General features: G+C 34.7%; 1 protein-coding gene and 1 pseudogene across 1 annotated transcript; both read left to right on the forward strand.

The window, feature by feature from the left end:
* The first annotated feature begins 228 nt into the window (after window positions 1-228).
* Window positions 229-594, forward strand: LOC148576114 (uncharacterized). The gene has a single exon (XM_088502677.1). The coding sequence runs from the start codon at window positions 229-231 to the stop codon at window positions 592-594; it is 366 nt and encodes a 121-aa protein (XP_088358803.1).
* Window positions 595-3,213: 2,619 nt separating this feature from the next.
* On the forward strand, window positions 3,214-4,121 carry LOC148576115 (secreted RxLR effector protein 161 pseudogene; annotated as a pseudogene).
* Window positions 4,122-20,812: the final 16,691 nt, after the last annotated feature.

Raw genomic sequence — 20,812 nt, forward strand, 5'->3', positions numbered from 1 at the left:
GGAACTCCTTTAATTTCTGTGATTTTAGGTCCCAGTAACTATCATGCTTGGGAGAGAGCTATGTGTAGAGCGTTGAGATCTAAAAATAAATTAAAGTTTGTTGATGGAACTTTAGTAAAACCATCGGAGGATGATTCACTGTTTGATGCGTAGGATAGATGCAACACATATGTGGTGTCTTGGTTGAATTTGTCTTTAAGTCCAGAGATAGCACACAGTGTGGTGTGGATGGACGTTGCTGCAGACATATGGCATAGTTTGAGACATCTCTATTACCAGGGAGACTCTTTCAGAATAGTTGAGTTACAAGAAGACTTGTTTGGCATAAGGCAAGGAGACCTCAATATTACTGCATACTTCACTAAATTGAAAGAAATTTGGGAAGAGTCAGATAATTTTCGCCCAATTCCAGCATGTAAGTACTGCACTGGAACTTGTGATTGTGGTTTAGATGTGATGAGGAATTACCAAGAAGATACCAATGTAGTGAGGCTCCTCAGGGGACTAAATGATCAGTTTGCCGTAGTGAGGTCCCAGATCATGTTGATGAAGCTGCTTCCAACGGTAGATGCAACCTTCTCACTTTTGTTGTAGCAAGAGAGACAAAATGTAGATATCATTGAAGGAAAAGCATTGATAACCACGGGTGACACTACAGCCAATCAAGGCTTTAACCCTCATATCAATATGGCCACTAGAAGAGGTAGGAGCTTTAGAGGCAGAGGGGGTAGATTAAATGGAAGAGGAGGCAGAGGTCAAACTTACAAACAGTGTGTATTTTGTGGTAAGAGTGGACACACTGAGGATGTATGCTATAAAAAGCATGGATACCCACCTCATATGAGGAGTGGCGGTGGTAGTGGAGTCATCAACATGGTTACTAATTTGAATGGTGATAACATCAGTAACAACACTCAAGAAGCAATTAGCAAGTTAGAGGCTCAATTCTTTGCAGATCAGAGAGCAGCATTATTGGCACTTCTTGAAAGGGAGAATAATCAATAGCAGAGTCATAACACAGGTTCTAATCATACCATTTCGCTACCATCAAATCAAGGTATTGCATTCATTATGTCTTTGGCCACATTTAGTCCAAATTCCTGGGTCATAGACTCAGGAGCTAGTGAACATGTTTCTTTTTCATTAAAATCATTCAAAAATTTGTATCACATAAAACCTATACGCATTAACTTGCCTGATGGTACTCAAACAGTTACTGATGTAGCTGGAATAGTAGAGTTTAGCAACACATTTCATCTAGTACATGCATTATACATTCCAAATTTTAAATTCAATCTCATTTCAGTATCAAAATTGACTACTGATCTGAAATGTGAATTCGTTTTCAATGATTCTACTTGTGAGATACAGGATTGTCTCTCCAAGAAGACGATTGGAGTAGTTGAACAAAGAAGAGGATTATATGCATTTGAGAGTCTGACAACTATTGCATCACCAAAACTGCATACAGCATTAACATCTCTGAGTTGGCCTCACAACTCCAATAAACATGAAGCAGGAGCCTTATGGCACTTTAGACTAGGACATATACCATTTCAAAGAATAAATGTAATGCAAAAATCATATGAATTTTTGACAAATAAAGGATTTATGGATCCCTATGATTCTTGTTATTTTGCCAAACAAAGAAGGATAGCTTTTTCGCATAGTTTCTCTCAATCTTCAGTTATATTTGACCATGTGCACATGGACATATGGGGACCCATTGGAATACCTTCCATGGAAGGTCACAAATATTTTCTAACAATAATAGATGATAAAAGTAGATATACCTGGTTGCATCTCATGCGCTCTAAAGCTGAAACTGTTTTCCATGTGCAAAATTTTGTCAATTTTGAACAAACTCAATATGGCAGCACCATAAAGAAAATTAGAACCAACAATGGTCTTGAGTTTAAAATTGCGTTGAGACACCTCAACAGAATGGAATTGTAGAAAGAAAGCACCAACATATTTTGGAAGTTACTAGAACATTAATGTTTCATTCAAATGTACCTAAAAGTTTTTGGCATTTTGCTGCAGCTCATGCTGTCCATTTAATCAATAGGCTTCCTAGTGTGTCTCTCAATGAATCATGTCCTTATCAAATTTTAAAAAATAAATTACCTGAAATTGCTTACTTGAGAGTATTTGGTTGCCTTGCCTATGCATCTACATTGACTACACATAGGAAGAAATTAGATACAAGAGCCAAAAAATGTGTACATCTTGGTCATAAAATTGGAGTTAAAGGATATCTTTTATATGATTTGTCAAATAGAGAAGTATTTTTGTCAAGAAATGTCAGTTTTTATGAACATGTACTACCTTTTTTGCAAACTGAGAAACTTGAATCATCATTACAACATCATGCAACACCCTGCATACCTATACACTATACAGTTTTTGATCCTTTTGACTCACCTCATCATAATATCATCAGCAATAACACAAATCACACACAATTTGATGGTACTCAGCATGCATCTCATGACTCTCAACACACCTCTGCATCCATTGAGCTAACCAGTGACAATTCTAATCAAATTGCACCTAATAGTCCTCAATTGGAAATTACTCTTAGAGGTTCAGCACCCCAAATAATACCTCATCAACATACATTACATGAAAACCATGAATTGCATTTAGAGACACGAAAGTCACTTCGCCCTAAGAGACCACCGTCTTATTTGAGAGACTTTCATTGCATGATTGCCTCCTCCAATAGTTCAGCTACTACCAGCACCACACATAAATATCCCCTCTCACAAGTAGTTTCATATGAGTCGTTGTCCCCAAAGCACAAAGCATTGACACTAGCTGCATCCATGCATTTAGAACCCAAAACTTATGATGAAGCTGTTAAGGATCCGAACTGGAAAGAAGCTATTAATAATGAACTTTCTGCTTTGGAGAGGAATAAGACCTGGACACTTACTGAATTGCCTGTTGAAAAGAAAGCAGTGGGTTGCAAATGGGTTTTTAAACTCAAATTGAACCCGGATGGATCTATAGAGAGACACAAAGCACGTTTGGTGGCACAGGGTTTTTCTCAAACTAAGGGTGTTGACTACAAAGATACTTTCAACCCTGTAGTAAAGATGAACACGTTTCGGATAGTTATGGCTATTACGGCTATCAAAGAATTGGCATTTGTACCAGCTAGACATCAATACAGCGTTTTTACATGGAGATCTCAATGAAACTGTCTATATGAAACCTTCACCAGGCCTCAAAATTCACAAACCAGGTCTGGTATGCAGATTAGATAGATCCTTTTATGGATTAAAACAAGCAAGCAGACAATAGAACACAAAGCTTGCTGGCTCTCTAACTAAGGCTGGCTACACTCAATCTAGGCATGACTATAGCATGTTTACCAAGAACACTTCGAAGGGTTTCACTGTTATCTTGGTATATGTGTTGATGATTTAGTGGTTGCAGGCAGTGACTTACAGAAAATTCTTCACATCAAGACTTATTTGCATAACTTGTTCAGAATTAAAGATCTTGGGGAGCTCAAATACTTTCTTGGCATGGAGGTAGCTCGAAGCAAGAAGGGCATTTCCATTTGTCAGAGAAAATACTGCCTCGACTTATTGTAGGATTATGGAATGCTTGCTGCCAAACCAATATCCACTCCTATGGATTATACCACTCATTTGTCAAAGGACTCGGGAACCCCTCTAGCCTCAACTTCAGAATATCGCAGAATTGTTGGAAGACTCTTATATCTAACAAATACAAGGCCTGAAATTTGTTATGCAGTATCTAGATTAAGTCAATTCTTAGATTGTGCTATAGATAAACATTTTCAAGCAGCATTGAGAGTGTTGAGATATCTCAAAGGAGCACCAGCAATGGGTTTATTCTTTTCTTCAATCACTGACCTCACTCTCTCTGAATTTTCAAATAGTGATTGGGGAACATGCCTAGATTCTAGAAGATCTATCACAGGGTATTGTTTTTTCTTGGGCACTTCAATAATTTCATGGAAGAGAAAAAGGCAAGATACAGTTGCAGCATCATCTTATGAAGCAGAGTACAGGGCATTGGCTTCAGCAACAAGAGAGGCGCAATGGCTTCGTTACATGATGAAGGAACTTCAGATTGACCAATAACGACCAGTGATGATTTATTGTGATAGCCAATCAGCATTACATATAGCTGCTAATCCTGTTTTTCATGAGAGGACAAAGCATATTGAAGTAGATTGTCATATTACAAGAGATAAATGGCAAGAGGGGGTCACTAAGTTGCTGCCAGTAACAAGTGCTGATCAAACAGTAGATATTTTAACTAAAGCTTTTGCACCTAGCCTGTTTAGAAACTGTCATAACAAACTTGGACTATTGGACATTTGCACTCCAAGTTTGAGAGGGGGTGTTACATGATCAATAGCCATTATACATTTAGTTTAAGAATACATTTGTACACTAAGTTTGCTAGATGATAATTAAGTTAGTTAAACTTAGTTTGTAAAAATTTGTACAGTAGGTTAGTTTGTTAGTTTTTAATTGTAAGCATATATATTGGATAGAGCCTGAGTAGGTGGTTTTTTGCATGGGTTCATTCTCTCATTTGCAGATGCCAATGCTCATGCTTTTTCTCTCTGAGAACCGAACTTCTTCTTCCATCTCTTTCTTCTACTTTCTAGAACTTTCTTCTGGTTTTTTCACTCATTCTTGATTTTTTTAGTTTTCTTCCTCCATTTTTCACTTCTCTTCACATCTAAGATTACACGACAGAGATGATGAGAGTTGCTTCACCTCAATTCACGGTTCTTTAACACATTTATTAAGAATTTTTGACGGAGTTAACTTTAAAATAAAATTTTTGAATCACTTTTAAAACCATTAAGATTCAAATAAAACAAAAAAGAAATTTGAAAACAATATTAATATCTGTTAAATATATAATTCTTCATGTTCATTTACATATTAACTTATGTTTGATAAATTAAAATAGGTTACTTTTAGCAAAACACAAGTTAAAAAATTGTGTTTGATAAAACTACTGTTAACATTTAAAATAATTTTAATAGATATAAATATAATAAAGAATAAGAATAAATGTAGGTATTTACTAATATATTATATTAATTTTTTAACTTTAGAAAAAACACAAACTAGCTTTAAATAATGTTTTCATAAATATTTTTAAAAATATTCTTAACTTTTTAGAAATAAAAGCACAGGCATATAATTTTTTTTATTTGTTAAATACAAATAAACTGAGATGCAAAAGCACCTCAGTAAGAAATTTTTATCAATTCAAACCTTAAACTTCTGATATAAGTAGTGCTTTCATGACAATATTTATTTCAATTTTTATAGAAAAAATATAACATACAACCGTATGTACTAACTCCTAAACAAAATATGTAGATTCATACACCGTGTATATTAGTTGGGGTACATACATAATTTATGCTATTTAATTATAAAAATAAAAATACAAGACAGAAACTAAACTTAAAAAAGAAAACCTGAAACAGAAGAGTCACTAAAAAAAGTCAAGCATGATTGTATAATGCAATTTGCAATCAATCCAGGTATACTGCATTGCTTTAGTATGTGTTGTTCTACATATTTATTTAGATTTGGAAAGATATCCATCCCCACCAAATTAATTAGTTTCAAAAAGTTTCGAGTAATTAGATAAATGTCAGCGCATAAGGACAAAAATGCAAGACCGATAAAATACCTAAGAAGGATTAAAGAATAGATAAGTTGACAAATATTTGCATGTCACTTTAACGTATATTTAAACTATATTTTAAAAATGATTATAATGAATTCTTTTATTTAGAATTATTAAAAATCATATACAAAAATGAAACTGCGTAGTAGATACAGTTAGTATTAAAATGCGTATTAAATCTAGACTTTTATACAATCATCTAATTATATTTATTATTTTAAATAATTATCCATATTATCAAAATAAAAAATAATTATTTTATTAATATAATATTATTTAATTAAATATACGTATAAAATTATTTTATACTGACAATGTATTAAAATTAAATTATTAAATCTATAACAAAAATATACAAATATTTTTCTGCTTGTTGAAGAAGGTGGGGAGACATAGAAGCTTAACATAGGATTGTGTTGTTGCTATCCACATCTATAACCAACTTGAATTGGGACAAATGCACAACTACAATAAATTTATTAAATTCAATTACATAGTTCAAATACCGCTATCAGCTATCCTATCCATTTTATATAGTATAGTACAGTATTGTATAGAGTAGTTTAATTTGTTCACATTTTATTTTGTCCATTATTTACATAGAGATTTAGGTAGCACTATAGTACAAATAATACATATGGGAAATGTCGTTGCATCTACACGGGGATGTGGCACATTATTATTGTTATTACTAGTGGAATTTTCACATTCTAGGGTCTTTATGTTTCATCTTCAAAGTTGATGTGCAAAAGTCATTAGCAAGAAAGTCAGTGAGAAAAGGGAGAATTAAAGGAGGAATAGTAATCATTGTGTTTACATGGAAATTGTTGCTATTCCTGGGAATTTGGAGAAATAATGTAAGATCACCGACCATGTTTAATAATAGTTGAGTCAAGAGTCTCATCAAAGTCATGATAGGCGGTAAATGAAGTTTTGAACAAAATTATTTTGGTGAATGAGTCCTTGACACGTATAGGGAAATTAAAGGAAAAAACACGAAACTTAATTAATTATAAGACGCCAATAATTCAGATGCCGTCCATGTTTTACATGTCTTTTTTCGAATTGGATAATTTTGGTGTATTGATTATGGCAATTTATAATGTGGACATAAATATATTCATGTTTCGTACTTTCATCTTATTCGGAGTTATTGGCATAAATTAAGTACGACATTTTGGACCCAAAAAGTAATAATCGTATTTATATATTTATTTATAAAAACATATTTTTGTTCCTAAAATTTTAATTTAAGATGCTAAAAAAATTACTTACTTTCTTATTTAATCGTCTTGGTCGTTATTATTATTATTATTATTATTATTATTATTATTATTATTATTATTATTATTATTAATCCACTAATTTTTTTTATAAAAGCTATTGGGATTTGTGACTAGATGTAAATTTCAAACGTTTTTAATTTCTTTATGCTTAAAAATGAAGATTTATGAAAGGTATCAGGCCTGAGTAGAGAAGAAGAGAAGAAGAAAGAAAGAAGGAGAGAAGAGTAGAGTTGAGTGAAATTTTGTATGATTGATTAGTGCTTCATCAAGTTACTTTAGGTACACTGTGTAGTCTTATTTATACAAGGACAATGCAGGGTAATTAACTAGCTAACTGATGCAAGCTAACTGACTAATTCTCCAACTAATTGAAGTTCAGCCTGGCACTCATAATAGCAAACTCTAACTGACTATAACTGAATCTAACTGAAACTTTAACTGTCTGAGTTAATCATTATTCTATCATGCTCCCTGCTTTCAGATTCTTCTGCTTCTTCCACCAATTTTGAGTTTTCTCTTTGTGACTCCCGTTTTCTGGCTCTTCTAACTTCAGTCTTCCTTCTTCACTGCTTGGCCCGTTCTCTCTTACATTCAGCATTGATCGAAATTGCAGGAATGAAGCATTGGGGAGTGCTTTGGCGAACACATCTACTTCCTGTATTGAACCAGGAATATGACTAACAGCCACCACTTTCTTTGTTACATAGTCTCTAACAATGTGGAGATCAGTTTCAAAGTGCTTTGACTTCGAGTGTAAGATGGGGTTTGCTGCCAGTAAGACTGCACTGAGATTATCATAGTACATCAAGGGAGGAATTGGAATGTCAATTCTTAATTCAATCATCAGATTTTTGAGCCATATTAGTTCAGCTACTAAATCTGCTAAGGCTCTATATTCAGCCTCAATGCTGGACCTTGCTACAACAGTTTGCTTCTTTGCACTCCAAGAGATGAGATTTTTGCCCAAGAACACACAAAAACCCCTTGTAGACTTCCTGTCATCTGGGTCACCACCCAAGTCTGAGTCACTATATGCAGTGAATTACATGCAGTTATTCTTGTGCATATGTAATCCATAGTTATAAGTCCCACTAATGTACCTCAAAATTCTTTTCACTAGCTTCCAATGCTCAATTAGAGGATTATGAAGGAATTGTGAAACTTTACTTACAACATAGGCCAATTCTAGCCTCGTAATAGTTAGATATTGCAGGCTTCCAACCACAGACCTGTATGATTTAGGATTTTCGAAGCTAGCTCCTCCAAATTTTGAGATTCTGACTGATGAGGGCATGGGAGTTTGGCAAGGCTTGCATCCAACCATTCCAACCTTGATGAGTAAGTCCTTAACATACTTTTCTTGAGTGAGCAACAGTCCACCATTACAAGTTTTTTAGACTTGTATTTCTAGGAAGTAGTGCAGATCACATAAGTCTTTGAGTGCAAATTTGCTGTTTAGCTGTTGAATTACCTGATTGATTTCTTCATTTGAACTTCCTGTGATGATAATGTCATCAACATAGACTAGAACAAATAGGCTAGTCCCTTTTGTAAACCTAGAAAACACTAAAATATCTGACTTTGTAGCAGTGAAGCTCAGGTGATTAAGTGCTGTGCAAAGTTTGTAGTACCAGGCCGTGGGTGCTTGTTTTAGCCCATATAATGCCTTGGTGAGTTTGCAAACTAGGCTGCTATCTCTAATGACATATCCTTGAGGCTGCCTCATGTAGACATCTTCACTTAAGTCACCATAAAGAAATGCATTATTAACATCTAGCTACTTAATACTCCACTCATTTGACAGTACTACTATTAGAATCACTCTTATCGAAGTTGGCTTCACTATTGGGCTGTATGTTTCATCAAAGTCAAAACCAAGTCTTTGGGAGAATCCCTGTGCAACTAACCTGGCCTTGTGCTTCTGTAATAACCATCAGCATTGTACTTGGCTCTAAACACCCACTTACTTCCAATGGCTTCTCTCCCTTGTGGCAGTGGTACCAGTTTTCATGTTTGATTGCTTATTAATGCTTCATATTCACTGCCCATAGCTTTCTTCCATTCAGGATGAGCTAATGCTTCTCTGACACTTCTTGGCTCAACAGTGGCTTGTAGGGCTCTTGGCTTAAAGATGCCGTGTTTACTCCTTGTGATCATGGGGTGCTTATTGCTGGTTCTTGTCTGAGCAGTATCATCTGGTAGTGAAGATAAGACAACCTTTAAGTCAGAGATGAGAATCGGAATTGCAATGCTGGATGGTGCTATATGTTGTGGTATGGGCTGGTGTATAGAAATTTCAGGTTTTGATGTGTGATTCATAGGTAATATTGGCTGATTTAGTGAGTTTAAAGGAATAGGGTGTTGTATGGGAGAGTTAGGTTGCAGGGTAGGTTGTAGGGTTGAGGTGTTAGGTGTTATAATTGAGGTTGTTGTTAGGCTGGTGTCTGATGTGGTTGGATGAGGTGGAGTTTGATGTTGCAATTGTGTTGAAGGGTGTTGTCCTTGAGGCATGAAACTTGGCAGAAGAGGTATTCTTGGTGGAGTATGATTGTTGGTGTCTGAATTCTCCTTCTCTAACTTGTTGATCAAGAATTTTCCCTCTTTGAAAGGGAATGTGTTTGCATCAAAGACTACATCTCTGGTCACCACTATCTTGCCACTTTGTGTAAGGAATTTATAGCCCTTGTGTGCTGAGTTGTATCCTATGAACACAAAGGGAGTAGAGCGAAAGTCTAGCTTGTGCTTGTTGTAAGGCCTTAGATGGGGGAAACAAAGGCAGCCAAACACTCTTAGAGTGTCATAATTCGGCCTCTTTCTAAAGAGCTTCTCCATAGGCGAGGAATTGTCCAGATTTGGTGTAGGGAGTTGGTTGATTAGATTTGCTGCTGATAAGAAGGCTTCTCCCCAGTATTTTGTAGACATGCCAGCTCCAGCAAGCATTAACAGTCCTTTCTCTACTACATGTCTGTTCTTTCTTTTAACATTGTCATTCTGCTAGTGTATGTAAGGGCATGAGGACCTGTGTATAATTTCCTGTGCCTGTAATTCTTTAGTTAAACTAGTATATTCAGCAGCATTATCAGTTTGTAGCATTTTTAGCTTAGTATTTAATTGCAATTCAACCATGCATTGGAAAGAAGTAAAAACTAATTTGAGCTGAGACCTTGCTTTGATGAGGTACAACTAGAAAAATTTAGAGAATGCATCAATGAAAGAAGTTTCCATTAGTGTCAGGTGTAGGGGCAGGACCCAAATGTCAGAATACACTAGTTGAAGTGGTGCTGTATACACAGATTCAGAAATGGGAAAAGGTAATTGATGAGATTTTCCTACACAACAGGCTTCACATACTGACTTATTCGAATCAAAATGGACATTACTATTACAAGACTTTAGGACAGTGGCTACTACACTATTGGAGGCATGCCCCAACCTATTGTGCCAAAGCAAGAAGTTATCCTTACTGCACAGAGTTGAAAAACAAGCAGACTTGATTGATGGTTTGAAATTGAGGAATTTGTACATTCTATTTTCAACTTCTCCCTGAATGACTACTTCACTGGTTCCTTGGGATTTTACATAGCATTTGTCAGAATATAACTCAAAGTACACTGCATTGTCACAGTAAAATTGATACACAGTTAACAAGTTTTTAGTAATATCAGGCACATGTAACAATTTTTGCAGAATAAACTCCCTATTGCTATAATCATATTTAAAAAGAGATTTTCCAACAAGATTGATTTGCAAACCTGAACCATTTCCTACAATCACTTGATCTGATCCTTCATAGACTTGTTCCTCCATCAGATTTTGTTGATCTGAAGTCATGTGATAAGTTGTCCTCAAGTCCAGGTACCAATTTGGATCATGAATTGTGGAAGGAGTTGCAAGCAGTGCATGAGGATATTGAGTGCCTGCTTGTGAGTTTTGTGAATTGAGCATATCAGGTCTTGAATCAACTCCTCCATAACAGTTGTCCCTTTCATATCTTTACCAGCAGTTCTTGGTAGTATGACCAACCTTATCACGGACTTGACACAGGTCTCTCACCATTTATCATTCTTCTATTGTTCATATCACCATTTTGCATAAATCTTGAATTTTCATTGTAGCCTCTTTGTGTAAATCTTGAATTGTCATTGTATTGAGCAGCAAATCTTGAGCTATTCTGAAAATTGTTGTTTTGAAAATTGCTGTTCTGGAGATGATTACTATTCATACCCTGGGTCGAGATGTCCGACCCGGGATGATCGACGACAAGCCGACCGACCTCTTCAGGTCAGGACTATCCGACCTCTTCTCCCAGAGCTCGGCCAAATCACCAGAAAAGCCCAAAAAAGGGGCCCAAACAGAGGAACACGACCCAAATTCAAGGGCAGCCCAAGCCTATAGAGAGATGGGCAGTTCCCTTGAAGATAAGATGACTTCACTCAAAGATAAGATAAGATAAGATAACTATCTTATCTCCAAGAAGGTCACTCCTCACCATTATAAATATACTGGAGCACTCAGGTATAACTCATACTCTGATTCTACTAAAAACCTGCTTAATAACCTTGCTAACTTAAGCATCGGAGTCCCTTGCAGGTACCACCACCCTCCGGTGATAAAGGATCAGCATCACTAACAAGTTCAACCAGTCGGACACAACAGCTCCGACCAGTACAGAAGATCTCGTCCGAGATCGACCTACAGTTTCAGGTAACCCTCGGAACAATTACCTTGAAAGTTGCTGTTCTGAAATTGTCTTGAATCGAACCTATTGTTGTCATTATATGAAAATCTGCCTCCTCTGCCTGATCTTCCACCCCGAAATCCTCCTCTGAATCCGCCTTTTATGTGAGAAAGATTAGCTTGAACAAACGATTATGGTTTCTTGAATTTTTCAAGCATGCTTTCGTGCATTAGAAGAAGTGCTTCAAGTTCACCAACTGTGATGCTTACTAGTCTTGCAACTACTGATGTAATTACAGATTCATAATCTTCTATTAAGCCATTTAGAATTACATTAACATGATTGCTTTCTCTCATTGGTTCTCTAACAGATGCCAATGCATCTATGGTGCTTTTCAATACAAGTACATATTCGTTTACCGAACTCCCGATCTTGATATTGCTTAGTATGTGCTTTAATTGAATAATCTTTGCTCTTATATGAGAGGTGAAATGATCATCTAGATGTTTCCGCACCTCATACACATAGACACAGCCAACTATTCTGGTGGTGAAAGGATTTGTCATTGAAGCCAAGAGCCACGATTTCAGCAGAGCATCCTCTCTCTTCCAAACTGAGAATTCTGGATTCACTTTACTATTTTCTTTGAATCTTACTTGTATCCCTTCTCCAGTTATGTGATGCAGCAAATTATGTCTTTTAATTGTAGATTCGGCTTGATCCTTCCATTGTAAAAAATTATTTTCATTGAGCTTCATTGAGATCGGAGAGGATGTGAAGCTTAGTTGCGGTGCATCTTGTTCTTTAGCCATGATAGCAGATTCAAGATCTGATACCATGAAAGGTACCAGGCCTGAGCAGAGAAGAAGAGAGGAAGAAAGAAAGAAGAGAGAAGAGTAGAGTTGAGTGAAATCTTGTATGATTGATTACTGCTTCATCAAGTTACTTTAGGTACACTATGTAGTCTTATTTATACAAGGACAATGCAGGGTAAATAACTAGCTAACTGATACAAGCTAACTGACTAACTGTCCAACTAACTAAAGTCCAGCCTGGCACTCATAACAGCAAGCTCTAACTGACTTTAACTGAATCTAACTGAAACTTTAACTGTCTGAGTTAATCATTACTCTGTCAATCTAGAATATAAAAGTTTGGAAAATTATATATGTGTATCTACGTCTCAACTAAAAAATTATCGGATACACGGTTTAAATTTTGAAACAATGTTATTTTAAAATGATACAATTAATTATTTTTAATTTTTTATTTTATTTAATAATATGTTAAAAGACGATTGGGAAAAATGGAGTAGTTGCTGAAGAGGAGCCTAAACTCATCAACAGTGACGAAGTCTGGAAAATAGGCAATGAGGACTATATATATATATATATATATATATATATATATATATATATATATATATATATACTTTTGTGGTTCATCGTTATATATTCTTTACTAAGGAGTATTGGACTCATTATCAATTAAACAAATCTTAATTTTTAATTTATTATATTTTATATTAATTACTAAAATTTAAAATTTAAGATATATATATATATATATATATATATATATATATATATATATAGTATTTATGATTTAAGATTTAGAATTTAGGCTTTAAAGAGAGTTTAAGAAGTACTACACTCACTACAAAAAAAAAGGGTTAAAATGGCAGTTTTTTAAGGTAATTACGGCGGTTATAACCGCCATTATTACCGAAAATGGCGCCCCCAAGAAACGCCGGAATTCTGGGCGCCATTCTGGTTATTACGGCGGTTTTCTGAAAACCGCCACAATTTCTTGGGTTAAAACGGCGGTTTTTGAATAGGTTAAAACGGCGGTTCAAACCGCCGTTATTTCCAGGGTTAAAATGGCGGTTCTTTGATAGGTTAAAACGGCAGTTTGAACCGCCATTATTACCCTGACAGATTGACGTTTTGGTTGGTTAAAACGGCGGTTCAAACCGTCGTTATTTCCAGAGTTAAAATTGCGAGGTTAAAACGGCAGTTTGAACCGCCATTATTACCCTGACAGAGTGGCGTTTTGATTGGTTAAAATGGCATTTTTGAACCGCCATTTTTACCCTGACAGTAGCATTTTGATTGGTTAAAATGGCATTTTTAAACCGCCGTTTTACCCTGACATTTTTTATCGTTTAAGAAAATCATTTTTACCGTCATTTTTATCGCGTTAAATAAATGTGATTAAAATTTCACAATAGCAAAAAATCATAATCCATAAATGAAATATTATATAACTCATAAACAAAAGATTAATATAATATATAATTTTTTATTATTGAAAATCAAAAGTAATAACTCCTATGCAAAATCTTGTCTTACTAAACTTACCAAAATACAAGCATTGCAATAAACACTAATCAGTCAAATCTACCGTCTAGTTCCCAAAACTATGTTAATATCTAATAATGTATTTAAACGAAATATGAATATGTATTTAAACTCATTTGATAACACATAGTCACTGATTCTGGACACAGACACCAGATTTCTAGTCCTAGAATCCAAGATTTCACTGATTATAATTGATTTATCTGAAGCTTGCTGCATTTCGCGGATCCAAGAGCTGTGAGAGAACCCCGATAACCTTAAAGACGATGTTGAGTCTCTGCATGGAAGTCGTCTTGACTACAAAAACAAAAGAGGCGATTTTATTTTTATTAGAATTCAGTTCACAAAACAAGGTGATACAAGTTAGTAACTTGGTGTACAGTTGAAGAATAAGAATAAGAATGGGCAACAGAGTCCTCCACTGATTCATCTGCAAGAATAAGAATCTGTTCTCTAAGAGTTAGTAACTTAGTGTACAGTTGAAGAAAATCTTCATTTAGTGTGTTTAACTGTTTCTAGTCTAGGGATATTTAGTGTCAATCTTCATTTAGTGTACAGTTGAAGAAAATATATATATATATATATATATATATATATATATATATATATATATATATATATATATATATATATATATATAATGATGTAAAAAAAGAAATCTATGCTTAAATCTCAGGATCTAATATAAAATATAAAAAATACTAATAAAAGAAACTATATGGTTATTCTTATATTGATTCCAGGTTCCCTTCTAGCAATGCATCTAGAATTTCAATGCATAGGAATGGAAATTAACAAAAGAGAAACTTGTAATATTTAGTAACATAGCATCTAGTTATGTTTGGTTTGAAGCTAAAAGTGAAAAGCAATTCAGATGAAATTTCTGTTATTCTAAATATATATGGCATTGCTTTCAGCCATTGTCTCAAAAACCCAATTGTAGTGTGGACCATGATTTCCTCTTTGAGAAAATAGTAATGAGTATAAACCTGGAATCAGAATGATTTTATCCTTTATATTCAAAACAATTCAAATACCTTACTGATATTGTATGAAGCTGCAGTGGTGATAATTAATATAATGTTAAGGCCATATCATAAGGACTACTACAACATATGTTTCTTGTACGGAAGCCTTTGTGTAAATGAACAAAACAAAAACAATATAAGAAAACTTACCCTTACAGCCAAAGCTTTTATGACCTCTTGCTGCTTTGGATTTAGCAGCTTCCTCCTTTGCTACAAACCAGCTTTTATTAACTGTTTCTTTGTCACAAATGCAGCATGTAGAACATTGAAACAAAAGTTACCTCAGCTCTCAGCCTCTGAACTTCTTCAATGAGCATCTTATCAGATTATATTTTATATCAATTATTTAGATTAAAGTTTATAATTTAGAATTTCTAATTAGAATTTAAGATTCAAAATTTTTAATTCATACATGATCCAAAAAGCATAGCCATATCCCAGGAGTCTTTATCATTGATATGCTGCATGTGAGCATGACCAAGATATGTCCATTTGCAAACTGTGGTGGACAAACTGCGAGTATCATCTCCAGTTGCCCTAAAAAGGTACCAGAAATAAATCAAGGCTAAGCAACACTTGACTCCAACACTTGACTACAGGGACAGGAACTCCAATATCAAATATTGTTTAACTACTTTAATATCAAATATTGTTAAACTATTCAGGGATAGGAACTCACATTCAGAGGGCATATCTTCAAGTCAAGAAATTCAACATCAATAATGAAGCAACCAATGAATGAAGTATCAACAGGCCAGACAAAGTCATCATATGTCCTAAGTATCCTTTCATGGACTGCAACATCAAAAGCAAAAAGAAATAAGAATCAAGCTGTGTTACAACTTCATTGTACAATCCTAAAACTGCTATTACAATCTACTATAATAAAATTTCTAAGAATTGTTTATCCTATATAATATTACTAAATGTTTTTAAGAATTGAATATGGTTTACTAACTCTAATTGCTTAGTTTGCATCTTATATACAGCAGCAATATATATTTATTGTTGCCTCTGTACTACTTGTGGCATTTAAATTTTAGAAAAGAGAAAGATAGTTAAAAGAAGAAGCAATTATGGCCTACATTACCTCACAGAGAAGGACAAAATAAAACCCAAAATTTAGTTATAACAGAACATTATCATTCAAGTTTAGATACCAAATTTTCAGATAGATTAGAGTTATCAAGATCCCTGCAAAAAGTAACATAAGATGATCAATTTTATGGAACAAGTGGTTAAGATTTCAGCGCAGAGGCAGATAACAAATAATATTAGAAATAATATCCTTACTAAGACTGCTAGTTAATCTTCTCATTATTTTTGTAGATAACTAGTGAAGTGAATGCCTACTAACCTCAACTTATTCCCTTTGAGTTTGATAAAAATTATTATTCATAAATAGTGTCGGCTAGTGAAATATCTAATTTAATTAGGAACTCATAGATACAGTAATGATTAATAGCAGTGAACAAATAAAATTGGTAACTTGATTATTAGGAAAAGCTAATACTAGTGGACACAAAAGGAAAAAAATTAACAAATTATAAATGTTAATCTCATGAAAAGCATATCATGATGAGAGCAACTAGCAATAAAAATTAACGAATCTCTCTACTTTCTAATTTCTTGCATTGTCGTGTTTATTTAGGATTATACAATATCTTCCACCATGTTCTAAAGGCCGAAAAATAATACTACTAATAAACAATAAAAAGAAAAAAATAAGTGCCAAGTATTAGTGCACCAAATTTCCATTATATTATCCTTCACCTTTAGTTTTCTTTTTAGTTTTTTGACGGTAGTTTTGTCTAGGACTCTAATTCTCCTTTATATTATTAGGATAAAAACAAGTCTCTTAGTCTTAATAATGTTCATTTATTAATAAGTATTTTCTCTCTCTGTATTTGAATTATTGAAAAAATGACCTCAAAAATAATATCAAAGGACAACAATAACGATTTCTGAATTCCTTTACAAATATTCATTGTTTAATCATTTCAAGTCTTTCTTTCAGGAGAGCCAGAATGAGCAGTGACACACTCCACAGTCCTAAACCCTCTTCCTCTCTTAGTGAATGAGAACAGCAGCAGAAATAATGAAATAAAATAATGATATAAAAATTCAAGATGAACTCAACAACTTACAAGAAGAAAAACAACCACTACCAATATCTGTATTGCACCAATCTCAAGACATGTACCAACTATTGGAAAACCATACCTGAAAAATGAAAGTCCAACAGCAGCAATAGTGGGGGATACAACTACAGGATTGATCAATCTAAAAGAGATCATAAAATGAAGTTCATTATCAGCTACACAGAACAGAAAATCTAAGACACAAAAAAAGATTAGGAAGAGTGATTGAAGTTCTTAGGAAAGTAACAGGTCATAGCTCCATAATAGAACAGAGGCATTGAGGAATCAAATTAAGAAGAACAAAGGAACAAAATGCAGAGGTTGAACCAAAGAGTAAAAAAGTGATGAATTTCAAACCTGACAAGAACAAAGGAATTGATATTCTATTTTTCGGTGGATTAATAAGATCAATACCTGGATATTAGGATTGTTTTCCATAACAACTCAGTAATAGGAGAACAACAAAAAAAATTGACATGATCAAAACATTGCTGTAGGACGGTACAAAATACCATTAAGACATAAATTGACGATAACAAAATGCAGATGTTGAACCAAAGAGAAAAAAAGTGATGAACTGCAAACCTGCAAACCTTGCTGTAAGTCTAGTGGAAGATCAGGAGGAAACAATTTCACAAGCTCATTGCTGGCAAAGTTTTGATAAGTGCATTTTCGGATAAGCGAGCGAAGGCATGCCAAGACCTATCATGACCAACTCACCATCAGAACATACTACACAAACTGCAACATAATCACTCATATTTCAACAACTTATGACAAAATTGAGTAGCAAAACATATCAACTTCAGAAGAAAAAACACACACAATTTGAATAACACCTTTACACTACTTGAATTGCTTCCTTTTGCTTGAGAAATAAAGAGAACCAAATAGAAGTAAGCAAAACAGAGCAAACATAGTTCAGTTATTGCCTCATAAACTAGTTTCCAATCTGCAAAACAAAATGGTTCCAAGTACCTAAGAAGCAAGTCCAAAATCAAAAAAATAGCTCAACCAGTGTCCAATACACACATCAAAATAACAAAAAAGTGGTGAATTTTTTCTCAAAGAAAAAATCTTCTTTTACATATAAACCACAACCATCCATAATCAATTTCATTCTAACTAATCTGTTTTGAGCTGAGTCAACTAATTTTCTACATTCAAGGTGATTGGACCGCAACACTCTTTGAAACCTCTTCACTTTCTTTCGGTCCCATTCGAAACAAAAACCACTGGAAGTTTATTCAATAAAGCATATATAGCATATATAGCATGGTTTATTCAAGGGTTCAGTTAATGCAAAAAACATTGAACAGAGCAAGGGCAGCAGAGCTAAATAACTACAGAGATTACTCATTTATAGCTTTGCTTAAAAGAACCAAAGAGGCAAATAGAGAAATTGAGATTGGAGCAGTTTTTTCTGAGATCTAAGATCTGAGATCGGAGATCAGAGAAACACCTTAATAGAAGTAAGCAATAGAAGATCTGAGTTCAGAGAGAGAGAGAGAGAGAGAGAGAGAGAGAGAGAGAGAGAGAGAGAGAGAGAGAGAGAGAGGAGGGGGTAAAGTTACGAAAGAAGACCTGAGATCGTCGTCAATCACCCCCGCACCAACGTTAATCCAATGCTTCAACGGAAGACCCAAAAATCCCTAATAAAGCTGCAGAGAAACAAAAACTCCCAAAAATCAGCACCAAAAGCAATTTTGAAACCCTAACCCAAACAAAAACAAAGAAATCGGTGCCTTCTGGAATCGAAATGCTGAGGTCAGTAGCCACTAGAGCCTTGCCTCTTGCCGGAATCTTCGTCTCCATAGCACAAAAGAAAAAACAAAATAAAACAGCATTTCAGTTTCAGTTTCAGTTTCGGTTTCAGTTTAACTTGAGAGGGAGAGGTACCTGGAGAGATCGTAACTGCCGGAGAGAAGAAAAGCCCTAGAAGGAAGAACGGCGTGGTCAGAGAGCTTCTTAACACGGAAGAGATGAGAGCGTCGTATCAATCGTATGTTCAGAGAGGAGAAGCCCTAGCTAAAAGGAAGAACGGCGTTGAATGAGCCTAGGGATTACAATTTCTTTCTTTTTATATGCGTGTGAAAACGGCGGTTCAAAACCGCCATAATCACCAGAACCGCCAAAATATATAAAACCAATTATGGCAGTAGTAAAAATTGCCATAATGTTTCGATATTATGGCGTTTCTTTAAAACCGCCTTAATATAAATGCCATTTTAACCGTTTTTTTTTTTAGTGACTTCTTACTTTATTCAAAATAAATTAGCATTCGTCATTGTTTTTATTCTTGAGATAAGGTGTTTTTATTTTTCTGAAATGAAACATATGCATTCTAGAATTTTAAGGGTTTGAGGGAGAGAAAAAGAAAAATTAGAGATGGTGAGACTTTTATGCGAACGTAGAGAGTCTTGATCTTGTTGATATTGATTGGGCGGGGAGAAATGGATTAACTATGAAAGGGGGTATTATTCTAGGTGGTGTTGTAGCTTTTTAGAGTTAGCGAGAATTCTTAAAGGAAGATGAAGTTGGCTCGCAGTTATAGGTAGGATGAAGGGGATAAAGTTGGTTTGTGCAATTTGTGTAGTCGATGGGCCACATCAAAGGAAGAGGAAGAGCTGTTTTGGGGAGAATTATAGGATTTAAAAAGGGTTTGTGATGTGTCACTACTGTTTGGTGGCAATTTTAATGAAGTGTTGGAGATGGATGATAGGAAAGGCATCAATTCGCTTTCTTAGAGCAATGTGAGTTTTAGAGACTGAGTGAACCATATGGAGTTGATTGAACTAGGATTAAAGGGACAGAAATTCATGTGGGTTGGTGAAAAATTCGGTGTTTGTATTGACAGGATTTTTGTGGATCCGAAGTGTTTGAAAGCTTATGGTAGCCTCAACTTAAAGGGTCTGCTTAGAAAATTGTCGAACCACTGCCTGTTGGTAGTGCACACTGATGATATTGACAAAGGTCCTAAACATTTTAGGGCATCAGACGCACGTAGTTAACTCATGATAACTTTGTGAAAGTGGTACAGATGAATGACCAATATTTGAGGAGATAAATGTTTATGAAAAAATTAAAGAGCCTAAGGAAGCAACTAACGATTTAGAACAAGGACAAATTTGGGGTGAATGAGCATAAAATTGAAATGTTAGAGATAAAGATTGAGAAAATTGACAAGTTAACAAAGATGGAAAAGTAGATGAATGCTCGTTAGCAAGAAGAATGATCCTTAGGTCAATGGACGAAGGTTGGTATGTTAGAAGAGAATTGTATTGAAAGCAGTTGTTATGTTCAAAGTTTGCGGATAGCATGGACAAAAACAAAATTCTTCCATGTTATTGTGACGTCCGAAAAAAGGAAAAGGATTTTTGAGGAGCTTCAGATTAGTGATAGAAAGTTTAGAGGGCCTAAGAAGGTGAAAAGGGAAATTAGGAGGTTCTTCAGGAAGCTATACTCAAAAGAATAGCAGCTTAACATTGATTTTGATATTACTCTTGTAAATTCAATAGCTAGTTCGAAAGCAACTTAGTTAAAAAGGACCCTCCGATTATGAAGAGATTAAAAGTGCAATTTGGATTGTGGTCCTAGAGCGGCAAGACCAAATGAC

This window comes from Arachis ipaensis, chromosome B1 (assembly GCF_059453495.1).
Source record: "Arachis ipaensis isolate K30076 ecotype BB chromosome B1, ASM5945349v1, whole genome shotgun sequence".
In the NCBI taxonomy this organism is placed as follows: Eukaryota; Viridiplantae; Streptophyta; class Magnoliopsida; order Fabales; family Fabaceae; genus Arachis; species Arachis ipaensis.

Coding starts and splice junctions, on each gene's coding strand:
- LOC148576114 (XM_088502677.1), top strand. CDS start 229: ATGGACGTTGCTGCAGACATATGGCATAGTTTGAGACATCTCTATTAC.